The sequence below is a fragment of the Ictidomys tridecemlineatus genome, chromosome 9, assembly GCF_052094955.1.
Source record: "Ictidomys tridecemlineatus isolate mIctTri1 chromosome 9, mIctTri1.hap1, whole genome shotgun sequence".
Classification (NCBI taxonomy): Eukaryota; Metazoa; Chordata; class Mammalia; order Rodentia; family Sciuridae; genus Ictidomys; species Ictidomys tridecemlineatus.
Window position 1 is genome coordinate 103,734,918 of NC_135485.1, and position 21,016 is coordinate 103,755,933.

The window sequence follows — 21,016 nt, forward strand, 5'->3', positions numbered from 1 at the left end:
TTCACATCCAGAATACATAAAAAACTCAAATCAATAGCAAAAAACAAGTAATCCAATTTAAAAACAGAAAATGACCTGAATAAAACTTCTCAAAAGATATGAAAATATCCAACAAATATATGAAAAAATGCTCAACATCACTACTCATCAGGGAAATGCAAATCAAGACCACAACAACAAACCCCTATATCATCTCACCCCACTGAGACTAGAAAGACAAAAAAAGTAACTAATACTGGAGAAGATGCACAGAAAGGCTGTAGGTGAAAATGTGAATTAGTACAGTCAATATGGAGATTCTGCAAAAAATAAAAATAAAATTAACGTATGATCAAGCAATACTACTCCTGGATATATCACCAAAAGAAAGGAAGAGATAGCTGCACTCATGCTTACAGCAGCACTCCCTGTAATAGCAAAGTTATAGAATCAACCTAAGTGTCAACAGATGAAGGAAGAAAATGTAGTATAAACACACAGTGGAACATTATTAAGCCATAAATATAATAACAAAGACACCAAAATAATAAATATAATGACAAAGACACCAAAAACTACACTGGAGAAAAGAAAAAAAATACATATCAAAACTACAATGAGATATCACCTCATAGCCATTAGGGTGATTACTACAAAAAGAAAAGAAAATAGCAAGTGTTCACCGGGATGTGGTGCAACCAAAACCCAGGTACGCTATGGGAACTGTAAAATAATTCAGTCACTATAGAAAACAGTGCAGTAGTTCCTCAAATAATAAAAATCGAGCTATCATATGATCCAGCATCCCACTTCTGAGTATGTATCTACAAGAACTGAAAGCAGATGCTCAGAGATTTTTGCATATCCATGTTTATAAGCACCATTCATAATAATCAAGAGGTTGAAACAATCCAAATTCCCATTAAAGAAAGAACGAGATAAACAAATAAAGCATGATACATATAAACAATGAAATAGCATGTAGCCTTAAAAAGGAAAGTTATCCTGTCAGATGCTACAAAAATGAATTAACCTTGTCAAGCAAATAACAAAAGGAAATATGGTATCATTCCATTTTAAGGTAAGTGCAGTAGTCAAATTCACAGACATAAAAAATAGAATGGTGGTTACCAGAGGGGCAAAGAGGAAGTATTTAATGATACAGAATTTCAGTTATGCAAGATGAAAAAGTTCTGGAAGTCTGTTTCACAACAACAGAGGGGGGGCATGGGAAGAATGAAGGAACTTTGGGTTGGGCAAAGGGGGTGAAGAGGAGGGGACATGGGGGTAGATAAGAAGGTGGAATGAGATGGATATCATTACCCTAGGGACATGTATGATTGCACAAATGGTGGGACTCTGCACCATGAAAAACTAGAGAAATGAAAAGCTGTGCTCCACTTGTGTACAATGAAACGAAATGCATTCTACTATCATGTATAACTAATTCGAAAAAAATAAAAATACATAAACGTATTTTTAATGGAAATGCCCTAAACACTACTGTACTGAATACTTAAAAATGGTTAAGATGATAATAGTTACACTTTTTAAAGAAGATATCAAAAAATGACTGTATATAATTTAGAGCAGTGATCCTATTTTTATTTGGAAAGAATGAAAACAAAAGCTAACATGTGTTTACCATATACCAAATACTAACTTAAGGATTTACCATTTATTAACTGTTAATCCTCACAATAAATCTAAGAGGTATTACTATTATTACATATATTCCATTCTAAAGATAAGAAACCTGCAGTACAGATTAACTATCATGTCCAGAAAACACACGGCTAATTAATGACAAAGCTATGCAGACCCTCTTGACGCAGTACCAATGTTTTTAAGCTCCATACAACACATATTCAAAAGTCTGGACAAATAATAAACCAAACTAAGATGCTTTTAAGATGTTGAGATTATGATAGTTTTCAACTTTATATACTACTATGTTAAATTTTGCAAAGATAATGTACTGTATCTTATAATGAAAAATAATAAAATATTTACATTTTGGAAAAAATAAAGTTTTCACTGGAACAACAAGGCCTCTATTCCCACTAACAATCCTTTCAATTCCTTATGTTTCTACATTTCTATACTTGTGCTCTTCACTCAAGTCACGATTTTCTACTTGCCACACACAAGTCTCAACTTGCTCCTTCCTACTTCCACAAACACATCCATCCCCTGGAGAGAATGTTCTCTCCTCCATCTCAATACATGCCTTTTTATTTATCTACCTATTTATTTTATTCACATACCTACTTTACTCTCAAAATCCAGTTCTTAACTCATCTCCTTCTGAAGGTCTTTAAGAGTCTCTCATTACCTATCCCATTTTTTGACTATTTACTGTGGTACTTGAACAACTATCCTTTCGGCCTGTCTTGTGTTCTCCACATCTGAAAAGTTCCTTAGAATGTCACTTCCCTTCTCCTAGAGGCAAGGATATTCCAATAGCAATATATTCATTTTTAAAATAAAATTAATAATTTTCATTGCTACACAAAGGACATACTTAAGTGAAACTGGCTTCATTACTACATAGCAATAGAGAATACAACACTGGCACAGTATGTAGCTACTGCTTGATTTATGCTAAGAAACCAACAGTTTTATCCATCACTTTCACAAAACAACAACAAAATATAAATACTTCTAATAAACATTACTACCAGAAACCAGGGACTTTTTAGAAATAGATTTATTACAGATCTGGGGTAGGAAAAGTATAAGATAAATCAGATTTGTCTTGTGCCAAAAGGAGAAGCAATCAGAAACTAATGGAGAAGGCTAAGAAGAAGCCAATTTAAGGTAGTATCATTGAACAAATGAGACAATTTGAATATCAAAAAGAAAAAGTCACTAACCTGAAAAATTTTAAAAAAAATTGTAATCACTGAAGTAACTAGGAAACTACCATTACCTGTCTTTCTAATGGTAATATTAACAAATACCATTTTAGGCAGAGCACACTTCTTTTTTTTTTTTTTTTTTTTTAAAGAGAGAGTGAGAGAGGGGAGAGAGAGAGAGAATCTTTAATATTTATTTTTTTTAATTCTCGGCGGACACAACATCTTTGTTGGTATGTGGTGCTGAGGATCGAACCCAGGCCGCACGCACGCCAGGCGAGCGCGCTACCGCTTGAGCCACATCCCCAGCCAAGCACACTTCTTTTATCAATTGATTAGAAAATTCTACCTTAGTGCAGGGGGAAAAAATTCAGTTATTCAATGACAGAACTGGAGGGAAATCACCTCTTGCAGCTCACATGAAATAATTATCAGGCAAGGAACATCAAAGATGCTAACACCACTTTAAGAAAGATTACTAGGGCTGGGGTTGTAGCTCTTGTCTCACATGTGTGAGGCACAGGGTTTGATTCTCAGCACCACATATACATAAATAAAATAAAGGTTAAAAAAAAAAGAAAGATTACTGAAGAAACACATATTTCCATAGTGCCAGAGTATCCTTCCATAGATTATGTACAAAGTAAAAAATGTACACTTACAATGATTTGCCAGCAACCTTTTAGCCAAGTGATCAAATTTAGAACGATTAGGACTGGAATAAACCAGGCATTCTATGCCTGCTGACACGACACAATATGAAATACACAATATCACCTATGGATCTCATCAGTGTTTCACTAGAATCTAACTGGACACGTGAACTTAATTCCTAGTTTACAGAAAATGCAAGAGAGACAGCCACATATGGCGTTGCACAATCATGTACCCAGGGACTACGGATACAGGAGGCAGGAAGATTGCAAATTTGAGGCCAGCCGTGGCAACTTAGTGAGATCATCTCAAAATAAAATATAAAAAGGGCTGGGGATCCAGCTCAGTAGTAGGCCACCTCGGTTCAATCCTCAGTACCACAAAAGGCGGGGAAGGCTAAAAGAACAAAACATTATGAAAAAATAATCAGATAACCCAAAATGCGTAACATTCATTTGGACACAGCAGTACACACCTGTAATCCCATACCTACTCTAAAGGTTAAGGCAGGAGGATTACAAATTCAAAGATATCTTTGGTAAAGACTATTTGTAAGCTTGTAACTTTGGTAAAGAAGATTCTCTGTGCCTACTAGAAGAAAAATGTAGGCCCAAATCTCCATCATGTTGGCTTAGAAACCAAATTCGTTAACAAGACTCTCAGAATAAAGAAATAAAATCAAGTATTAATAAACAGGATTTTATCAAACTAAAAAGCTCCTTTACAGCAAAGGAAACAATCAAAAATATGAAAAGAGAGCGTACAGGATGGGAGAAAAATCTTTGCCACCTGCACCTCAGATAAAGCATTAATCCCCAGGATATTTAAAAACCTTAACACCAAAAAAACAAATAACCCAATTAATAAATGGGCAAAAGAAATAAAAAGACACTTCACAGAAGAAATACAATCGATCAACAAATATATGAAAAATGTTAAACATCACCAGCAATTAGAGATATGCAAATTAAAACTACACTGAGATTTCACCTCATTCCGGTCAAAATGGCAATGATCAAGAATACAAGTAACAATAAATGCTAGTGAAGATGTGGGGGGAAAAGCACAGTCATGTAATGCTGGTGGGACTGCAAACTGGTGCAACCACTCTGTAAAGCAGTATGGAGATTTCTCAGAAAACCTGGAATGGAACCATGTGACCCAGTTATCCCACTCCTCAGCATATACCCAAAGGACTTAAAACCAGCATATTATAGTGATGCAGCCACATCAATGTTCATAGTAGCTCAATTCACAACAGCTAAGCTATGGAACCAATCTAGGTGCCCTTCAACAAAAATGGGTAAGGAAAATGTGATACATATACACAATGGAATATTACTCAGCCATAAAGAAGAATGAAATTATGGCATTTGCTGGTAAGTAGATGGAACTTGAGACTCTCATGCTAAGTAAAATAAGTCAAACCCAAAAAACCAAAGGCGAAACGGTTTCTCTGATATGTGGATGCTGACTCATAATAGGCAGGGGGGAGGGAGGAGTGGAGGTTCATGGAACTGGAGGGGGATGGAGGGAATGGGGGAAGGAAGGGAGTAATGGGGGAAGGAAGAGGGTAATGGGAGAAGGAAGGGGGGAATGGGGGAAGGAAGGGAATGGGAAACAATAGAATGAACCAGACACAACTTTTGTTTATATATGAATACATGACCAGTATAACTCCACATCATGTACAACCATAAGAATGCGAAGTTATACTCCATGTATTATGGTATGTCAAAATACATTATACTGTCATGTATAACTAAAAAGAATTTTTTTAAAATTTAAAAAGGCCCCTGTCTCAGGCTGTGGCTGTGGCTCAATGGTAGAGTGCTCACCTACCATGTGTGAGGCACTGGGTTCAGTCCTCAGAACCACGTAAAAATAAACAAATAAAATAAACTCCTTGTGTTCATCTACAACTAAAGAAAAATAATTTTTAAAACAATAGCCCCCGTCTCAAAATAAAACAGACTGGCAATGTAACTCAGTGCTTATCTAGCTGGGTTCAATTCCCAGTAGTGGGGGAAGGGGGGGGGTGGGACACTAATGTGCACCATTCTACAAACAAATGACTACTGTCTTCAAAAAGTTAGCGTCATGAAATACAGATAAGACTGTTCTCAATTTTAAAAGACTAATAAGCAACATGACAACCAAGTTCTATGAGAACTGATAAGATTCTGATTTTTTTTTTTTTTAGAGAATTTCAATATTTATTTTTCAGTTATCGACGGACACAACATCTTTGTACGTGGTGCTGAGGATCGAACCCGGGCCGCATACACACCAGGCGAGCTCGCTACCACTTGAGCCACATCCCCAGCCCAGATTCTGATTTTTTAAAATAATAATGCTTTTATAAAAGATGCTTGGATACTTGAATGGGATTGGCTGTTAGACAATATTAGGGAATTAATATTGTTAATTTTCTTAGGTGTAATAATATTAATATAGTCTGGAAAGAATGCCCTTGCCTTGAGAAGATGCATGCTAAATATTTAATGAATACAATGCCATGCAATCTGTGGAATTCTCCAATGTATCTCAACAAATACACACATACAAGTATACATAAATTAAACAAACAAAGCAAAGTGGTACTTTTAGGCAATGCATACTAATTGTATAAAGCAATTAGTTACACAAGTTGAGTACCCCCTTATTCAAACAAGCTGGGAATAGTGTGGTAACATTTGCTCAGACTTTACCAGATGAACATCCCTAATCCAGAAATCCAAAATGTGAAAGGCTTTAAACTCTGAAAATTTTTGAGCATCATGCTGACACTAAGCTTCAGATTTCAGATTTGAATTAAGGATGCTCAACTTGTATTATTCTTCAAACTTTCCTATTTGTGTGAAATTTTTCACAAGCCACTAGAGAAACTCAATAGTACATTTTTTAAATTCAAGAAAAAACTCCATATTTATAACTTTGACTAGCACTTTGTTGGCATTTATTTAAGTACTTCCTATCCATACAAGTATAGCTCCTTAAGGATACAAAAACTTAAGTGTTCCCAAGATAATGAAAATAGCCCAATAAATGCTGCTATTCCTAAGTAATACAAATTCTGTATTAAACAAAAACCCAGGATAGGAAACTACAATAATATATTAATATAAATATTATACATTACAGAATATATAATATAAACTTACAGATGATGGGAATATATAGATATAACCACTTGGAAAACAATATGTCATCATCAAAGTAAAACTGAAAATATATCCTGTGGCCCAAGAAATTTTTTCCTACATGTATACCTAAGAGAAACTTGCACACAGGCTATCAAGAATTAGCTGCAATCATATTTAGGGCAGCACTGTTAATAATAGCAAAACTTGGAACAGCAAAAATCTATATTAACAGAAGAACAACTAAAGTATAACGCATTAATTCATTGGAATACCAAGTGGCAATGCAATGATTTCATTGATAAAATTTTTAAAACATAAAAACTGTAATAACACATTAATAAAGACTCAAACATGGAAACGCAAATGACAGATAAACACAAAATTCAGGATATGGAGTACCCGACACATAGGAAGAAAGGGACAATAGGTAAGGAACATATAGGAGCCTTCTATTTTTACTTGTTTTTCTGATGACTTTTTTTTTTTTTTAATAAGTTATTGTAGGGACACAGGCGTTTACTACAGCAAGTTTCTTTACAGGCTAGAATGGATTACTAATTTTTTAAATTCTTCTCAACACCAAAAATTTTAGAATATACATAGATCCTGACTTTAAGTACTTAAGACCTCAATTCAAAAGCAATACTAATGACTTGTGTAATAACTTAATGTGTTTTTTCTACATTTGTTTAGTCACAAACAGTACAAATTTTCAGTATTCAAATGGCCAAACCAGTTAACAAAATCAGAGGAAAAAAGTCATGTCATTTCTAAAATGTATGACACGCATATTTACCTATCTTACTGACTGATTTAAGTTCGAAACTTTGTGGAAAAGACTTGGTTACCTTCATAATCTGATACAAAGGCATTATTCTGACGTAAATGCCTTTACGTCATTTACGTCAGAATAATCAAATACAGCATTACAATTTGGAGAAGTCGTCTTTGTTACCTACCATTTTATGATGGCAAGGGAAATTGCTAAATTCTTTTTTTTTTTTTGGTGGGGGGGAGGGGCGAATAATCAGGATTGAACCCAGGGGCACTTAAACACCAAGACACATCCCTAGCCCTTTTTATTTTTTATTTTGAGACAGGGTCTCTATAAGTTCTGAGGCTAGTTCTGAACCTGTCATCCTCCCTGCTTCAGCCTCCTAAGCCACTAGAATTACAGGCATGCCACCACACCCAGCATACAGTCATAAATTTATTTACTATTTATACTGAACCTCTCTAGAGGATTGAGCATATGATCCAGATAAATGCACACTAGCTGACAGCAGACCCTAGCTGATTAGGTTTTGGAGAATGCTTTCCAAGATATTTGTACCAGCTCTGGCATAGCAAGATGAAAGTTTCTACTAAGCCTTGCAATGAAACAGATTCCTGGAGACAAAACTAAGAGAAAACTTACTACAATATATAATGCAGTGGATATTTCAGAGTCTCTTGCACAGATTTAACTTACAGCTACCAAACATAGGGAAGCATGCCTGGCTCATAGAGTATTCTGAATTGTTGTTTATTCAAACCCAGAGGTAAGACTCGTACTAGTCAATCAAAATAAGCAAAATAAGCAATCAAAATAAAATGACATAACTGTTGGACTGTGAGCACTACATACCCAAGCATGAAAAGAATGCTTCAAATTAAAACTGTGAGGACAGAAGTGGTTCAGGATCAAGCAGAAAAAGTCACAATTTCAATCCTATTAAAGGATCATTCTGAAGAGAAGCCCAGTGGTTGTTCTATAAAGTACTCCCACCTATGTTACAAGTTTATTATCAACACTAAAGAAAATCCCTCATCAATACAGAAGCAGTCACCATGCCAGTGCTTCTCCTTCTTAATGTCTAAAGTTGGTAACACTTCAAGCTCATCCATGCACTTACATTTGTCATTCTACCAAGCTTAAAATTCTGCAAACATGCCAAACCCAAAAAACACTCACCTAAAAAAACCTGTGACTAAAACCTTTTCAATCCACAATCTAAGTGAACAATAGAAGATTGTTTCCATTTCTAATAGCCTTCCAATTTCCAAAAAGATAACTCAAAAGTTAACACTTGTGGGGCTGGGGTTGTGGCTCAGTGGTAAAGCACTTGCCTAGCATGTGTGAGGCACTGGGTTGGAGTCTCAGCACCACATACAAATAAATAAAGGTGTACCAACAACTAATAAAACATTTTTTAAAAAGTTAAGACTTGTCTGATTCCTACCAACAAAAATAATGTTCATTATTTACAAGTTCTATGATAAGTATAAGATGCCAAAACCCCACTGACTACAAGAAAGTTCTTGAACCAACTATTCTGTGAGAACTGTGTGCTTGATAAGGACATAGACTCACTTTGGAGTTGTTCCATCTGGGTTCATGCATCAGTTCTATTATTCTACACTCAATAAATAAATATTACTTAAATTTTACAAGAACTTATTGAAGAGTAAATAGTATTTCAAAAAAGTGGAAAAAACTCAAGTCAATAATCAGTGAATAAATGACAGTTTATGAATAACAATCTACCTCATCCTTTACAGAAGAAAACATAAATTTAACCACAACATGATACTCCCAATATACTGGTTAAGATATAAGGGTGAAAAAATCTCCTACAATTATGTACATCAGGGCATCATTCCTGTAAAAACATATATAAACATACGCATATAAACATGTGTAACAATATACAAACATGTTCATAAGGATAAAAACTAAAAAGTTCCCAGAAATTATCTCTGCATAATTGTTAACCTACATTTTCTATTTTTATGAAATAAACCATTAGTAAAATTATTTGTTTAAAAATAAAACAATCCTTCTATACCTTGTCCTGTGCTTTTACTTAAACTCTTGACAGTTGTACCCGAATTCGCCTAACTTGCAGCATTGTCTAGGAACGTAAGGAATTTAAAGAAAATGCCTAGAAATTTAAAAAGCACAATATGTAATATTTCTATTGATGATAAAGACAAGTTCCAGAAATACTCTGCATTGTCAGGAACTTTGTTGCTGAAAAAGAAACAGTTTCAGAGGGCTGGGCTACATTTCAAAGCTGCAGTTGGCTTCCTTGAGAGTTAATTAATCACATTACTTTACCACTGCTTCTTTCAAAGAACTTGAAACAAGAATTTGTCCAAATGTTCATAAATAAATAATACTCCCTTCAAACATCTTTGATATACCTTCTTTAGGTATAAAATTAACTGATTTAATAGTGTATGAGGCTGTAGGCATAATAAAATCATTTATGGAACACTGTGCTAGGCACTTAGCATGCTCCCTCTTACCCCTCCCTTCAACTCCAAGAATAGGACACTCCATTAAACCTCTCTTATAAATCAGGAGATATCTCAACCAAGGACATGAGAGTAAAGATTCCAAAATTACATTATATTTACTATCTTCTTTCTTTCTTCCCCCATTTTTTTTTGGGGGGGTGGGGGGGCATCTCTCACTATGCTACTCAGGTCTCCAATTCCTGGGCTCAAACAACCCCTTCCACCCAAGCCTCCCAAGCAGCTGGTACTACTGGTGTGTGCCCACCTTTACTATCTCTTTTCTATTAAGCATAAACAGTTTCATATCACTCAGGTCCTTTCCAACTGATCCTTTAACTCAGGACAAGACAGCAAGCATCACAGGACAGTTGCTAAATTAAGCAGTAGCTAAAAAATTTAAAAGAAATTAAATTCAATCACAAGTAAATAATTGACAGTACATCCTTAACCCAATATTTTATTGTCTGTATAATGGATAATGTAAATGCAGAATTCTTTGCTTTCCATGCAAGTCAATTGTTTTTTTTTTTGTTTTGTTTTTTGGTTTTTGTTTATTTAATGAACTGTGAACCAACTGTGCTCAAGATGCTTCAGAAAATACAAAAATGAGCAAATCACAGCCTGTATCTCCAAAATAACTTATATATAACTGAAAATATATATCTACTATTAATTTAATAAGAGTGAACATTTCAAGAAACACAATCAAACATAAGGAACTTTTGGAAAGTTCAATTTCAAGTGAAACGTGCTTTACTCATATAAATTTTTCTTAAAATTAAGCCCTTATATATCTCTATCTTCTTAAACATAAAACCCAGTATAACAGTAAAATGCTAATATTTATCAAGTTTGTGTGTTAAGTGTTTTACATGCTTAGCATTTAGTCTTCACCAAAACCCTAAGTACTACTGATGGTTCCATTTTAAAAAGAAAATATAAAAACAAAATTTATTTGCCCAAAGTCATCTAGCTAGTAAAGGGTGGAGCGGTAACTCAAATGCAGCAGTTTACCCTCTATTCTATTCTGCCTAACACTTTTATTCATTGATTAAATCAAACATATGTTGACCACTTGTTACACACAGAGTATCATTAGGAAATGAGCATAGGATAATATGATAATAAACAAGAGGGCTGGGGATGTGGCTCAAGTGGTAGCCATGCGTGCGGGCCCGGGTTCCATCCTCAGCACCACATACAAAGATGTTGTTTGTGCCCACCGAAAACTAAAAAATAAATATTAAAAAAAAATTCTCTCTCTCTCTCACTCTCTCTTTAAAAAATAAAATAAAATAAAATAAACAAGATAGCTTATTCATGAAGTTCACCTTTTGATTGAAAGACATATCTGTTTTTTAATAAGATAATTACAGACTATAAAATGTTACAAAGGAAATAAAAAGGTGATTTGACAAAGTAACTGGAAAAGGTTTTCATATCTTATGGTGTTAAAGGCATCTTAGAGTTGTTTTCTATTTGCTGCCAAAGATGGGCCAGGCAGGATAGGGACAAAGAGAAGACAGGCCACTCCTAGTGAAAATGATCAGAGAAGTGGCAAGGGAAAGTCTTGGTTTCATCACAGATGTGGAAACAAGCTTAAGAAAAGTTAGTGACTTGATTGATCAAGGTCTCAAGCTAGGAGGGAATTAACTATAGTATCAGATGACAAATGATATTTTGGATAAGATAAGACTACAGAGATATCCCCTGACTGGCACAAGGAAATAAGGCTAGACACAAGAGGTACCTTAACTGTGGGGACAAAAAGGATTTTGTTAAAGCAATGGTAACTCTATTATGAGGTTAAGCATAGTCAGACTGTGGGGAAAATAACTTCTATACAAAAGTCTTGTTTGGGTTGGTTGTTTTTGTTGTTTGTTTTCTTTTGGAGTGTGTTTGCAAGGTGAGGAATTACAACAGAGAAATTAATGAAGAGGCTACAACAACTGACTCTGTGACAAATTTTAAAAACTGGAGGTGGTAATAAGAATGAAAAAAGCTGAGAGCCACTCTGGATATGTTTGACTATAGATAGAACAGTGGTACCAGAAATACACATGCAGAATCTAATATGGAGTTCCCCCAATCCTACAATACAAATAAGTCCTTTCTGCTTTCACCAATGTGTCTGGCATTTTTCCACAAATGATTCAATGTTCTTTCTGACAGTTAGTTACACTTGATAAATATGGCTTCCTATTATCTTTTTAAATTTCTAACAGAGAAGTGTCAGTACATATTAATTAATTTATCATCACAAACATGTCACCAAATTTAATCATGTTGTAAACCAGATTATTCTACACACATAGTACACAAATTGTCCAAAGCAAACTATTGTTTTTGTTTTGTTTTGTTTGTTTTGTTTTAAGTCCAGATCCCACACAAGCCTCAACTAATTAGAGAACCTTAAAGAATCAAAAGGACCTGTGGCAGGTTTAACATGTTGAGTAGCCCCAATGCTATTTTTAGCTCAAGCAACACTTCTCCATGTGCAAGTTTTTCCAAATGATACCAACAAGGTCAAGGATCATATCCTATCTAAAAACAAGACCTACATAACAGCTAAGATCTCTCAGAATGCCTTATCCAACAAGTGTTATGACCTTAAGGATTTTATTTGTATTTTTATTTTTACATATATCTTTGGTTTTTCATATATTTTATACTTGAAAATACTTACTTATATTAATACATTGTTTTCATTCTTATTTACACTTTATATATGGCCGTGTTAAATTCTACTTATCATCCTTTTAAAAAACGAAAAGCCTTACTTTGTACCAGCACTTCACGTTCAAAGGGATAATCTAGGTCTCCGAACAAGATAGTGAAATATATAAGGAAAACTATCATCCACTCTATATAGACAAACGCTGGAACTCAGAAAGATTAATTAAAATTCAGTTCACTAATTCAAGATCTCACAGAAATTGGCAAGGACAGCGCCAACATCAGGCCTCTGAACTCTGACCCATTCTTCTCCACCCAGGAAACTACGAATTTAATATTTGAATATTCATGTGCCTCTCTTCAACAAACCTAGACTCTAACTTAGAACCAAAACTACTGCCGCCCAGAGTCTCGAAATAACAGCAGAAACCCTAGCATTCCTCTGTAAACACAAACACTGGCACACACGCTTCAGTCGGTACCACCATGCGATGCTGGGTGTGCTCCGCTGCACAAAACTTAGTAAGATACACTACGGCCTGAAAGCAAAACCCTCACCTGAGCTATCCTCCTCACTCTGTGGGAAACTGTCATGGAGAGAAGTGACTCATCCCGTTAAGGTTTTCTAAATTAATAATTTTGGATGCCTAGAGAATGAATTACACAAAACCCTTTCTACCCCCACCCCGAAGTTGCTTGAGTGTCAAAACGCGGTAGTAACACACAAAGAAGTGGGGCTGGGTCTAGCTGGGCCCCTCTCCACGGCTCCAGCTGTCCTGAGCAACCCACTCCCCCAAGCCCAGCGGGTCGCTCCCGCCCCTTCACCCGGACGACACCAGACACTGCGGGCCCGAAGCCTCCACGCCCCCGACCCGAGCCCTGCGGGAATGCGGCTTACCCACTCCGGGCTGCCCCTTTTCCCCCTACCTGCGCGGGGCGGCCGAGCTGCCCACACCTGGCTTCACCGCCCCCGCGGAGGATGCGCGGCCGGAACCGGCCCCTAAACGCGTCGCCCTGGGGCTGCCGGGCCCCCGGGGCAAGTCGGCTTCCGCCCTCAGCTCGCATGGCCGCGGCTGACCGCGTCCCCGCCCCCGCCTGCGTCCGGAGTCCCCAGGGCCCCGGACCCGGAGAACCCAGAGGGGGCGGCGGCGGCGGCGGGGCGGGGGGTGGGGTAAGAGGAAACGCAGCCGCGGGAAGAGGAGGAGCGCGACCCGAACCACCGCGAGGGCGCGAGGGGAAACGAAGGCAGAGGAGGAGAGGGGTCCGCAGAGCCGGCAGCGCCCTGGGGGAGCGGGGTCTACCTGCGAGCAGAAGTACGAGCCCTGGATGCCCAGCTTGATGCAGGTGGGACACTGGAGCTTGGCCTCGCTGCTGCAGCCGTCCGTCTCGCACACCCGCGTCTCCACGGCCGCCATGCTGCCTGCCCGCCGGAGGAGCGCCTCACCGAGAAAGAGGAGGGAGGGAGGGAGGAACGGCAGGGCAAAGGGGAGGAGAGAGCGACCGGGCCGGGGGAGGAGCTCGGCCCGCTGCGGGCCTGGGCGCGGAAGGGGGAGGAGCGCAGGCCCGGCCCGGATCACGCTGCGCGCCCCGCCCTCGCCCCGCGCGCGCAGCTGGCGCCCCGCCCTCTCCTCCCCACCCCTCCCCGCGCCTTCCCCCGCCCCCGGGGCTGTGCGCACGTGGGGGACGCAGGGGAGTCCAGCCTCGGTTTTCGCCGGGTCTGCGCAGTTCTGCGTTGCACGCAGCTATCCCACCCTCGCGGCTCGGGGCGGTGTAGGCCAGGTGGGGTCCTCGAAGAGAGGGGGTCGCGCCGCGCCCTTTCTCCGTGCCCTGGAGACCCATACTCGGACGTCCTTCCACACCAAGGCTCTAGAGCCCTGCACGTCTCCAAACCCAGAGGCAGATGAAAAGGGCGCTCCGCTCTTCTGCTTTGGTTCCACCGGCCGCTCCGTGGAAAGTAATTTCCTTTTCTGTTTCTCACCGGTAGTGTTTGTTCTGAGGCCTAAGGACCACCGCTTGCCACAGAAAGGAGGATCACTGAGCTGTCAATGGGGCGGCGAGCTGGGGTTTGCATCTGCCCTCCCTATTTTTTTTTTTTTTTTTTACTTTTACACACACCACCGCACGCCGTTCAAAATGAATAATGCTAGTAACACAAATACCACATATTAATACACTCAATTCTTATATTATCCTAGTTGACTCCTAAGAAGTAAGAGGGAAAAATTGTGTTAATTATGAAAAAAGTTTTAAGGGTTATAAGCTGCAAACCTGTTGCCTTAAAACGTCAACTACATTCCAGATCTGCCATTTTCTAAGTTGTGCTTGAATATCTCTGTCACTCGGGAAGATAAACTGGCATTTATTGATCACCAACTAATGCCGTGAACTTTGTTATTTTTTTAATACACCAGAAAAGCTCATATTACTTTTTAATAACTTTGTTTTGTTCTATAAGCGTTATATATAAGAATAAAACCAAACAATAAAAATATTCATATACACATAAGCAAAAACTCAATAACTGTGTATATACATGTAGGTAAATAACATTTATATGAATATGTAAAATATTTTTTCTTAAAAATTGAACCATGCCATGAATATTATTCCCAAATACCCTTTTTTTAATATTTAAATTTTAGTTATAGGTATACACAATATATTTATTTTATTTTTATGTAGTGCTGGGGATCGATCCCAGGGCCTGACGCATGTGAGGCAAGCACTTTACCACTGAGCCACAATCCCAGCCCCCTAAATACTCTTTTATCACATAATTTTAATGGCTGCATAATATTGGATATTACTGAACCAAATCCACTAATAATAGAAACTTGGCATTATTTTCAATAATTATTTACCATAAGGCTTCAATGAATATCATTTTAGCTAGATCTCTGCATACATCCTTATTTAAGATACATTCTTAAAAAGTGGAATTGCTGCATCAAAGGATTTTTACTGTCTATTGTTCTTTATATGGTTTGCCTTTTTTTCCCATAACTCATTGTAATTCCCTAAAGAACATTTATCAATTAATAAGGAAAGATAAGTTTACAGTGGAGAAACCTACCAGATACTCTTGTAACAATGTTATCAATGTGAAAATCACCATTGAAGAGCAAATTTATTTCATACCCCCTGCTTATATAAATCACAGAAGAATGCAGTATGTCTTTTGTGGTATTTGTACCAAAAATGCATAATGAATTCTAATCATGAAGATATATCTGAAAGACCAAACTGAAGAGTCTAGAGTATAATTGACCTGGGCTCTTCAAAATGCTAGTATTCTAAAAGCTGTTCCAGATCCAAGGAGACTAAAGAGACATGACTAGATGCAACCTGTGATCATGGGTTGGTATTTATACCAGGAGGAAAAAAATAACTGTTTCTCCTAGAAAGAAAATTAGTTTGTAGTGTATCCTTATCATCTTCTGACTTGTACATTATGGTGTAGTTAAGTATACATTATGTGTGCTTATAATGGGAGAGAGAAAATGAATAAAATGAATGTGATAGAAGTGGGGTACTTCCTAGATGTTCATCACCTGTAAATCCAAACCAAATTGTGTCTAACCCCCTAGCAATAGCTAACTGCTCCTGGTTTCGTAACAGAACTCATAGTGCTGTTTCATTCTTTCATGTACTTGCACATGCTATTCCCTTTACCTGGACTGCCTTTTCCCATTTGATCTTTGGATAAAATTACTGTTCCTTTACAATCCAGCTCCAACACCACTTTACCCATTAAACTTTTGCTGACCTCAACTCTAGTTAATCAGTGTCGCCTCTGTGCTACCTCTAAACTCAGTACAAAGTGCTAATTAACAACAATTTTTGCTAACATTTGTTAATTTATTAAGGATTTAAGATATCCCAGGATTGGGCTGGGGATGTGGCTCAAGTGGTAGCACGCTTGCCTGCCATGCGCGGGGTGCTGGGTTCAATCCTCAGCACCACATAAAAAAATAAAATAAAGATGTTGTGTCCACCGAAAAATAGAAAATAAATATTTAAAAAATTCTGTCTCTCTCTCTCTCAAAAAAAAAAAAAAAAAAAAAAGATATCCCAGGATATAGTAAGATGAAAAACTATTACGTTTCTTTTATTTTGAGACCGGGACAGGGTCTCACTAAATTGTTAGGTTGACTTTGGACTCACAATCCTCCTGCCTCAGCCTCCCCAGCCGCTAGGATTACAAGTATTACAGGCATAGCCACCACACCTGGCAGTGGTTTTATTTTTAACCCTTACAACTACACTATGAGAAAGGTAGCAGTATTAATCCCATTTTTAACTTTTGTAACTCAGGGTCAATTAGCTAGGACGTGACAGCCTGAACTTGAGCTCAGCTCTGTCTGGCTAAAAATTCCATGGGTTTGGTTTCTTTTTTATTTTGACATAGAGTCCCACTAAGTTGCCCAGGATGGGCCCTCCTCCCTCAACCTCCCCAGTAGCTGAAATTGTAGGTGCACATCACCGTGCCCTGCTCACACCCCGTGTTCTTAACCACTGTAGTTCATTCCTTTGTATTTCTTTTTAACCTTTCTATCCTACAATACTGTAACTTCATGTAATGACAGACTTAATTTGTTTTCCACTCTATCCCTAACCTTTAACCAAACCATGGTGCTTGAAATAAAATAGGTATTCAATAAAATTTTTTTCCCTCTTGATTTTCAAATTATGAATTATTTCAAAATGTGAAGAGAAAAAAGATTTGTTTTTAGAGAGAAAAAGAGAAAGGGAGAGAGTATTTATTCTATTAATCAGAACCCAGAAAGAAAGAGATGAACTATTGAGCTCGATTACTTAGGGAGTAAAGAGTTTAATAAAGCGACAATAAATCAAGGCATGGGCAGAGTCTTTAAAAAGCATAAGGAGGGCTGGGGTTGTAGCTCAGTGGCAGAGCACTTGCCTCATACATGAGGTACTGGGTTCGATCTTCAGCACCACATAAATAAATAAAGATATTATGTCCATCTACAACTAAAAATATATTTTTAAAAAAGCATAAGATATATGTCCCCCATAAGAAGGGCTGGGGATATAGCTCAGTTGGTAGAGTGCTTGCCTTGCATGCACAAGGCCCTGGGTTCAATCCCCAGCAACACACATACACACAAAAAAAACATAGGGAATGATCCAATAAATGAACATTAACAATAGGGTAACATCTCCATTCTTAGATCTGAAAGAATGAGGGAACTGGGCAATTACCAAGATCTTCAGAGAGCTAGGTAGAGGCCTCCTAACAGGAGTTATGACCTTTGGTTAAAAAACCTTACCAGTCCAAGGCCGCCATAATGTTAGGACCTCATTCTTCCCCCAATTTCCAGTCTTCTGAAAACTAGAACAAGGAGCCCATTCATCTATAGTAGACCACACAAGATAGCCTCCCTGGGCATAAAGCAGAATTCAGAAGGGCGGGAAATGAATTCAGACAGGCAAATGCCAGAAAATCCAGAATAATGTGGCACCCCCATCCAGTTTAAGAAATGCAATATGGGCAATAGAGTTGAAGTCCCCAGCATAATCACCCCAATTGTACCCCCTTTCCTTCCCCAGAAATGGGAGTTATTTTCCTAAATTTTGTATTTAACATTCCCATAAATATCTTAAACTTCACAAGTGATATTAAAACTGTATGCAGTCTTGCCTTCATCATTCTTGATCATGATCAGAAGATTCACCCTTTTTTATTTTTTTAGTTGTACATGGACACTAAATACTTTTATTTTATTTATTTATTTTTATGTGGTACTGAGGATCGAACTCAGTGCTTCGTGCCAGGCACTGAGTCACAACTCTCGCCCAGAGGATTCATCCTTACTGACACTTATAGCTCTAATTGTTTTTATTTTCCCTACCATATAACATTGTATTCTCTGAATATACCACAATGTATATATTCCCATTCTCCTGTTGATGGACATCTACTTTGGGTTTCATATTTTGCTCTTACAGTAAGTGTTGCCACAGGGATCCTCATACCTCTGCATAATATGTTATTTTAAAAAATAAAATTGAACTGGGCATAATTGAAGTGATGTACACCTGTAATCCCAGCAACTGTGGAGGCTGAAGCTGGAAGATATTGAATTCAAGATCAGCCTGGGAAATTTAGTGAGTCCCTATCTCAAAAAAGAAAAAGGACTGGGGATATGGCCCTGTGGCAGAGCACTCCTGGGTTCAATCCCCAGTATCATAAAAATTTTTTAAAAAATTAATGAAATCTTCTGACAAGGTCTATAGTTTTCATTGCTCTTGACTTATCTTCATATTTGAGAATCATCCTGGTTCTGGGGTATGAACAATGGGTTGTGAGTGAAGAAAACAGAGTCATGTGTCTCTTTCCTATTTCATGAAAGATGCTTAGGCTCTTTGAACTTTTGTTTCCTCATCTGTGAAATATTGTTATAAAAGCCAAATGAATTGGGCCTATGAGAGTACTTTATTAACTGTAAAACACCATAAAAATGTAAGTTCTTACCTCGCCTGGTATAAAGTATAACCTCCTGGAATAGAACTCCTATACAAGTCTTTCTTGTTTGCCATCGTATCCCTAGTATTCAAAATGGGAGTTGACACAGAACAGGCATTGCATTTGTATTGATCAGGAAAGACTAACTGCTGTTTTGTTTTGTTTTATTAAATAATAAACTGCAAAAAGGGAGCTTAAGCAAATGAAAGTTTGATTCTCTTATGGCAGAGTCAAGCTGAGGCCAGCCAGGAAAGCCCTGCTGTATCAGTCTATCAAAGATCTGAGCTCCATCCTTAAGCCCCTCCACCTCCAAAGTTCTTGGAATCCTCATTTGATAGCCTGGCACATGAGAGTGGAAGATCACACATGAGATTTAATAGGTCAAATTTGGGAATAGGGTATTCCACTCAGTCTCATTGGCCAGAGCTCATTCATTGTTCACATCTTATGCCAAGGGATGCTAAACAAATTGGTTCATCTGTGGTCTCAAGAATGAAAGAAGGGGCTGGGGCTATGGCTCAGCAGTAGAGCACTTGTCTTGCACGTGTGAGGCACTGGGTTCGATTTTCACCACTACCTAAAAATAAACAAACAAAATAAAGGTATTGTGTCCATCTACAACTATATATATAAAAGATGAAAGAAAATTGGCCAGGCGCAGTGGTGCACAACTTAAATCCCAGAAGCTTGTGAGGCTGAGGCGGGAGGATGATGAGTTCAAAGGCAGCCTCAGCAAAAGCAAGTTGCTAAGCAAGTCTGTGAGACCCTTCTCTAAATAAAATACAAAATAGGACTGGGGATGTGACTTAGTGGTTGAATGCCCATGAGATCAATCCCTGGTACCTGCTCCCCCAAAAAACAAGAATGAAAAAAATTCGTTTGATCCTTACCTGGACAGTCTTTGCTATAGCATTTAAAAAAATGTATAAATACATCAATAAATGAATGACATGTACATATCCAAATGCAGCTTAATTCCCATTTATCATTTAACTTCTCAATAATACCTTAAGGTTGAAATTTATGTCAATTAAAATGTTTAATTAATAATGTCAATTAAAATGTCTAAATAATTTCATTGTGCTTCCTGTAGAGGCCCCTTGAGAACCTCATAATTTCTCAAGAGTTCCATTTTCATGAAAGGTTTGGAGAGATTAACCACAAAATGCTGTTGTTGTCCCATTATTAGACCCATAATAACATTTAATAGATTGTGGTAACATCTGCCTTCTTTACAAAACAGAGCCAAAAGCCCTTTTCCCTGAAATCTTGTTTCCAAAATCTTACTTGAATGATTTGTAATATGGACCTGCTAACCAAGAAACTAAGTTTCTATTCCATTCCAGAGCAAACATGGCTATAGTTGAAGATTAGTTTCTTCTCCATCTCGATCTTCTCAGATGGGTGCCCCTGCATCAGGTGAAGGTCAACACTTCTGCAGTCAATCCTTGATGGAACTGTAGCTTCAACTTTTTGAACACTCCTTTCAGCGCCATAAAGTTTTAAGATATTTATAGGAATGATAAACACCAAACTTAGTGTAATGGCTAATTGAAGAGTGGACTTGATTTGATTAAGAGAAACTAAGGATTAAGAAATTTATGGGTGTGTCCATGAGGGTGCATCTAGGAATGACTGGCGTGTAGGATAGCCAACTAAAATGGAAACCCTCCCTAAATGTGGGCAGCGTCAGCCAATAGGCTGATGGCTTGGATGGAATAAAACTTGGAAGGAAATAAAAGCCTCAGCAGATACAAGCTCCATTCTTTTTGAAAGGGTTCTTGATTGCTGCTGCGATCTTCTAAGGCTATTAGATTATCACTTCATTCTTCCAAAGCTGGACTCTGCCAATGATTCTTCCCTTTCAGACAAGGGCAACACAGTGGATCCCTCTTGTTCTGGAGCTTCAACCTCTTGGACTGCTCATCTACCGG

General features: G+C 37.9%; 1 protein-coding gene across 2 annotated transcripts in view; it reads right to left on the reverse strand.

The window, feature by feature from the left end:
• The window catches only part of Metap1 (methionyl aminopeptidase 1), a 57,429-nt gene extending 43,291 nt beyond the window's left edge, over window positions 1-14,138 (reverse strand). The window contains exon 1 of one of the 2 annotated variants that reach the window (XM_013358848.4): window positions 13,897-14,138. In XM_013358848.4, coding sequence (XP_013214302.1) covers window positions 13,897-14,010 — 114 coding nt within the window. In that variant the 5' untranslated portion in view covers window positions 14,011-14,138. The remainder of the gene's footprint in view (window positions 1-13,896) is intronic. The other variant, XM_005325761.4, reaches the window with a different exon arrangement.
• Between the last annotated feature and the right edge of the window lie 6,878 nt (window positions 14,139-21,016).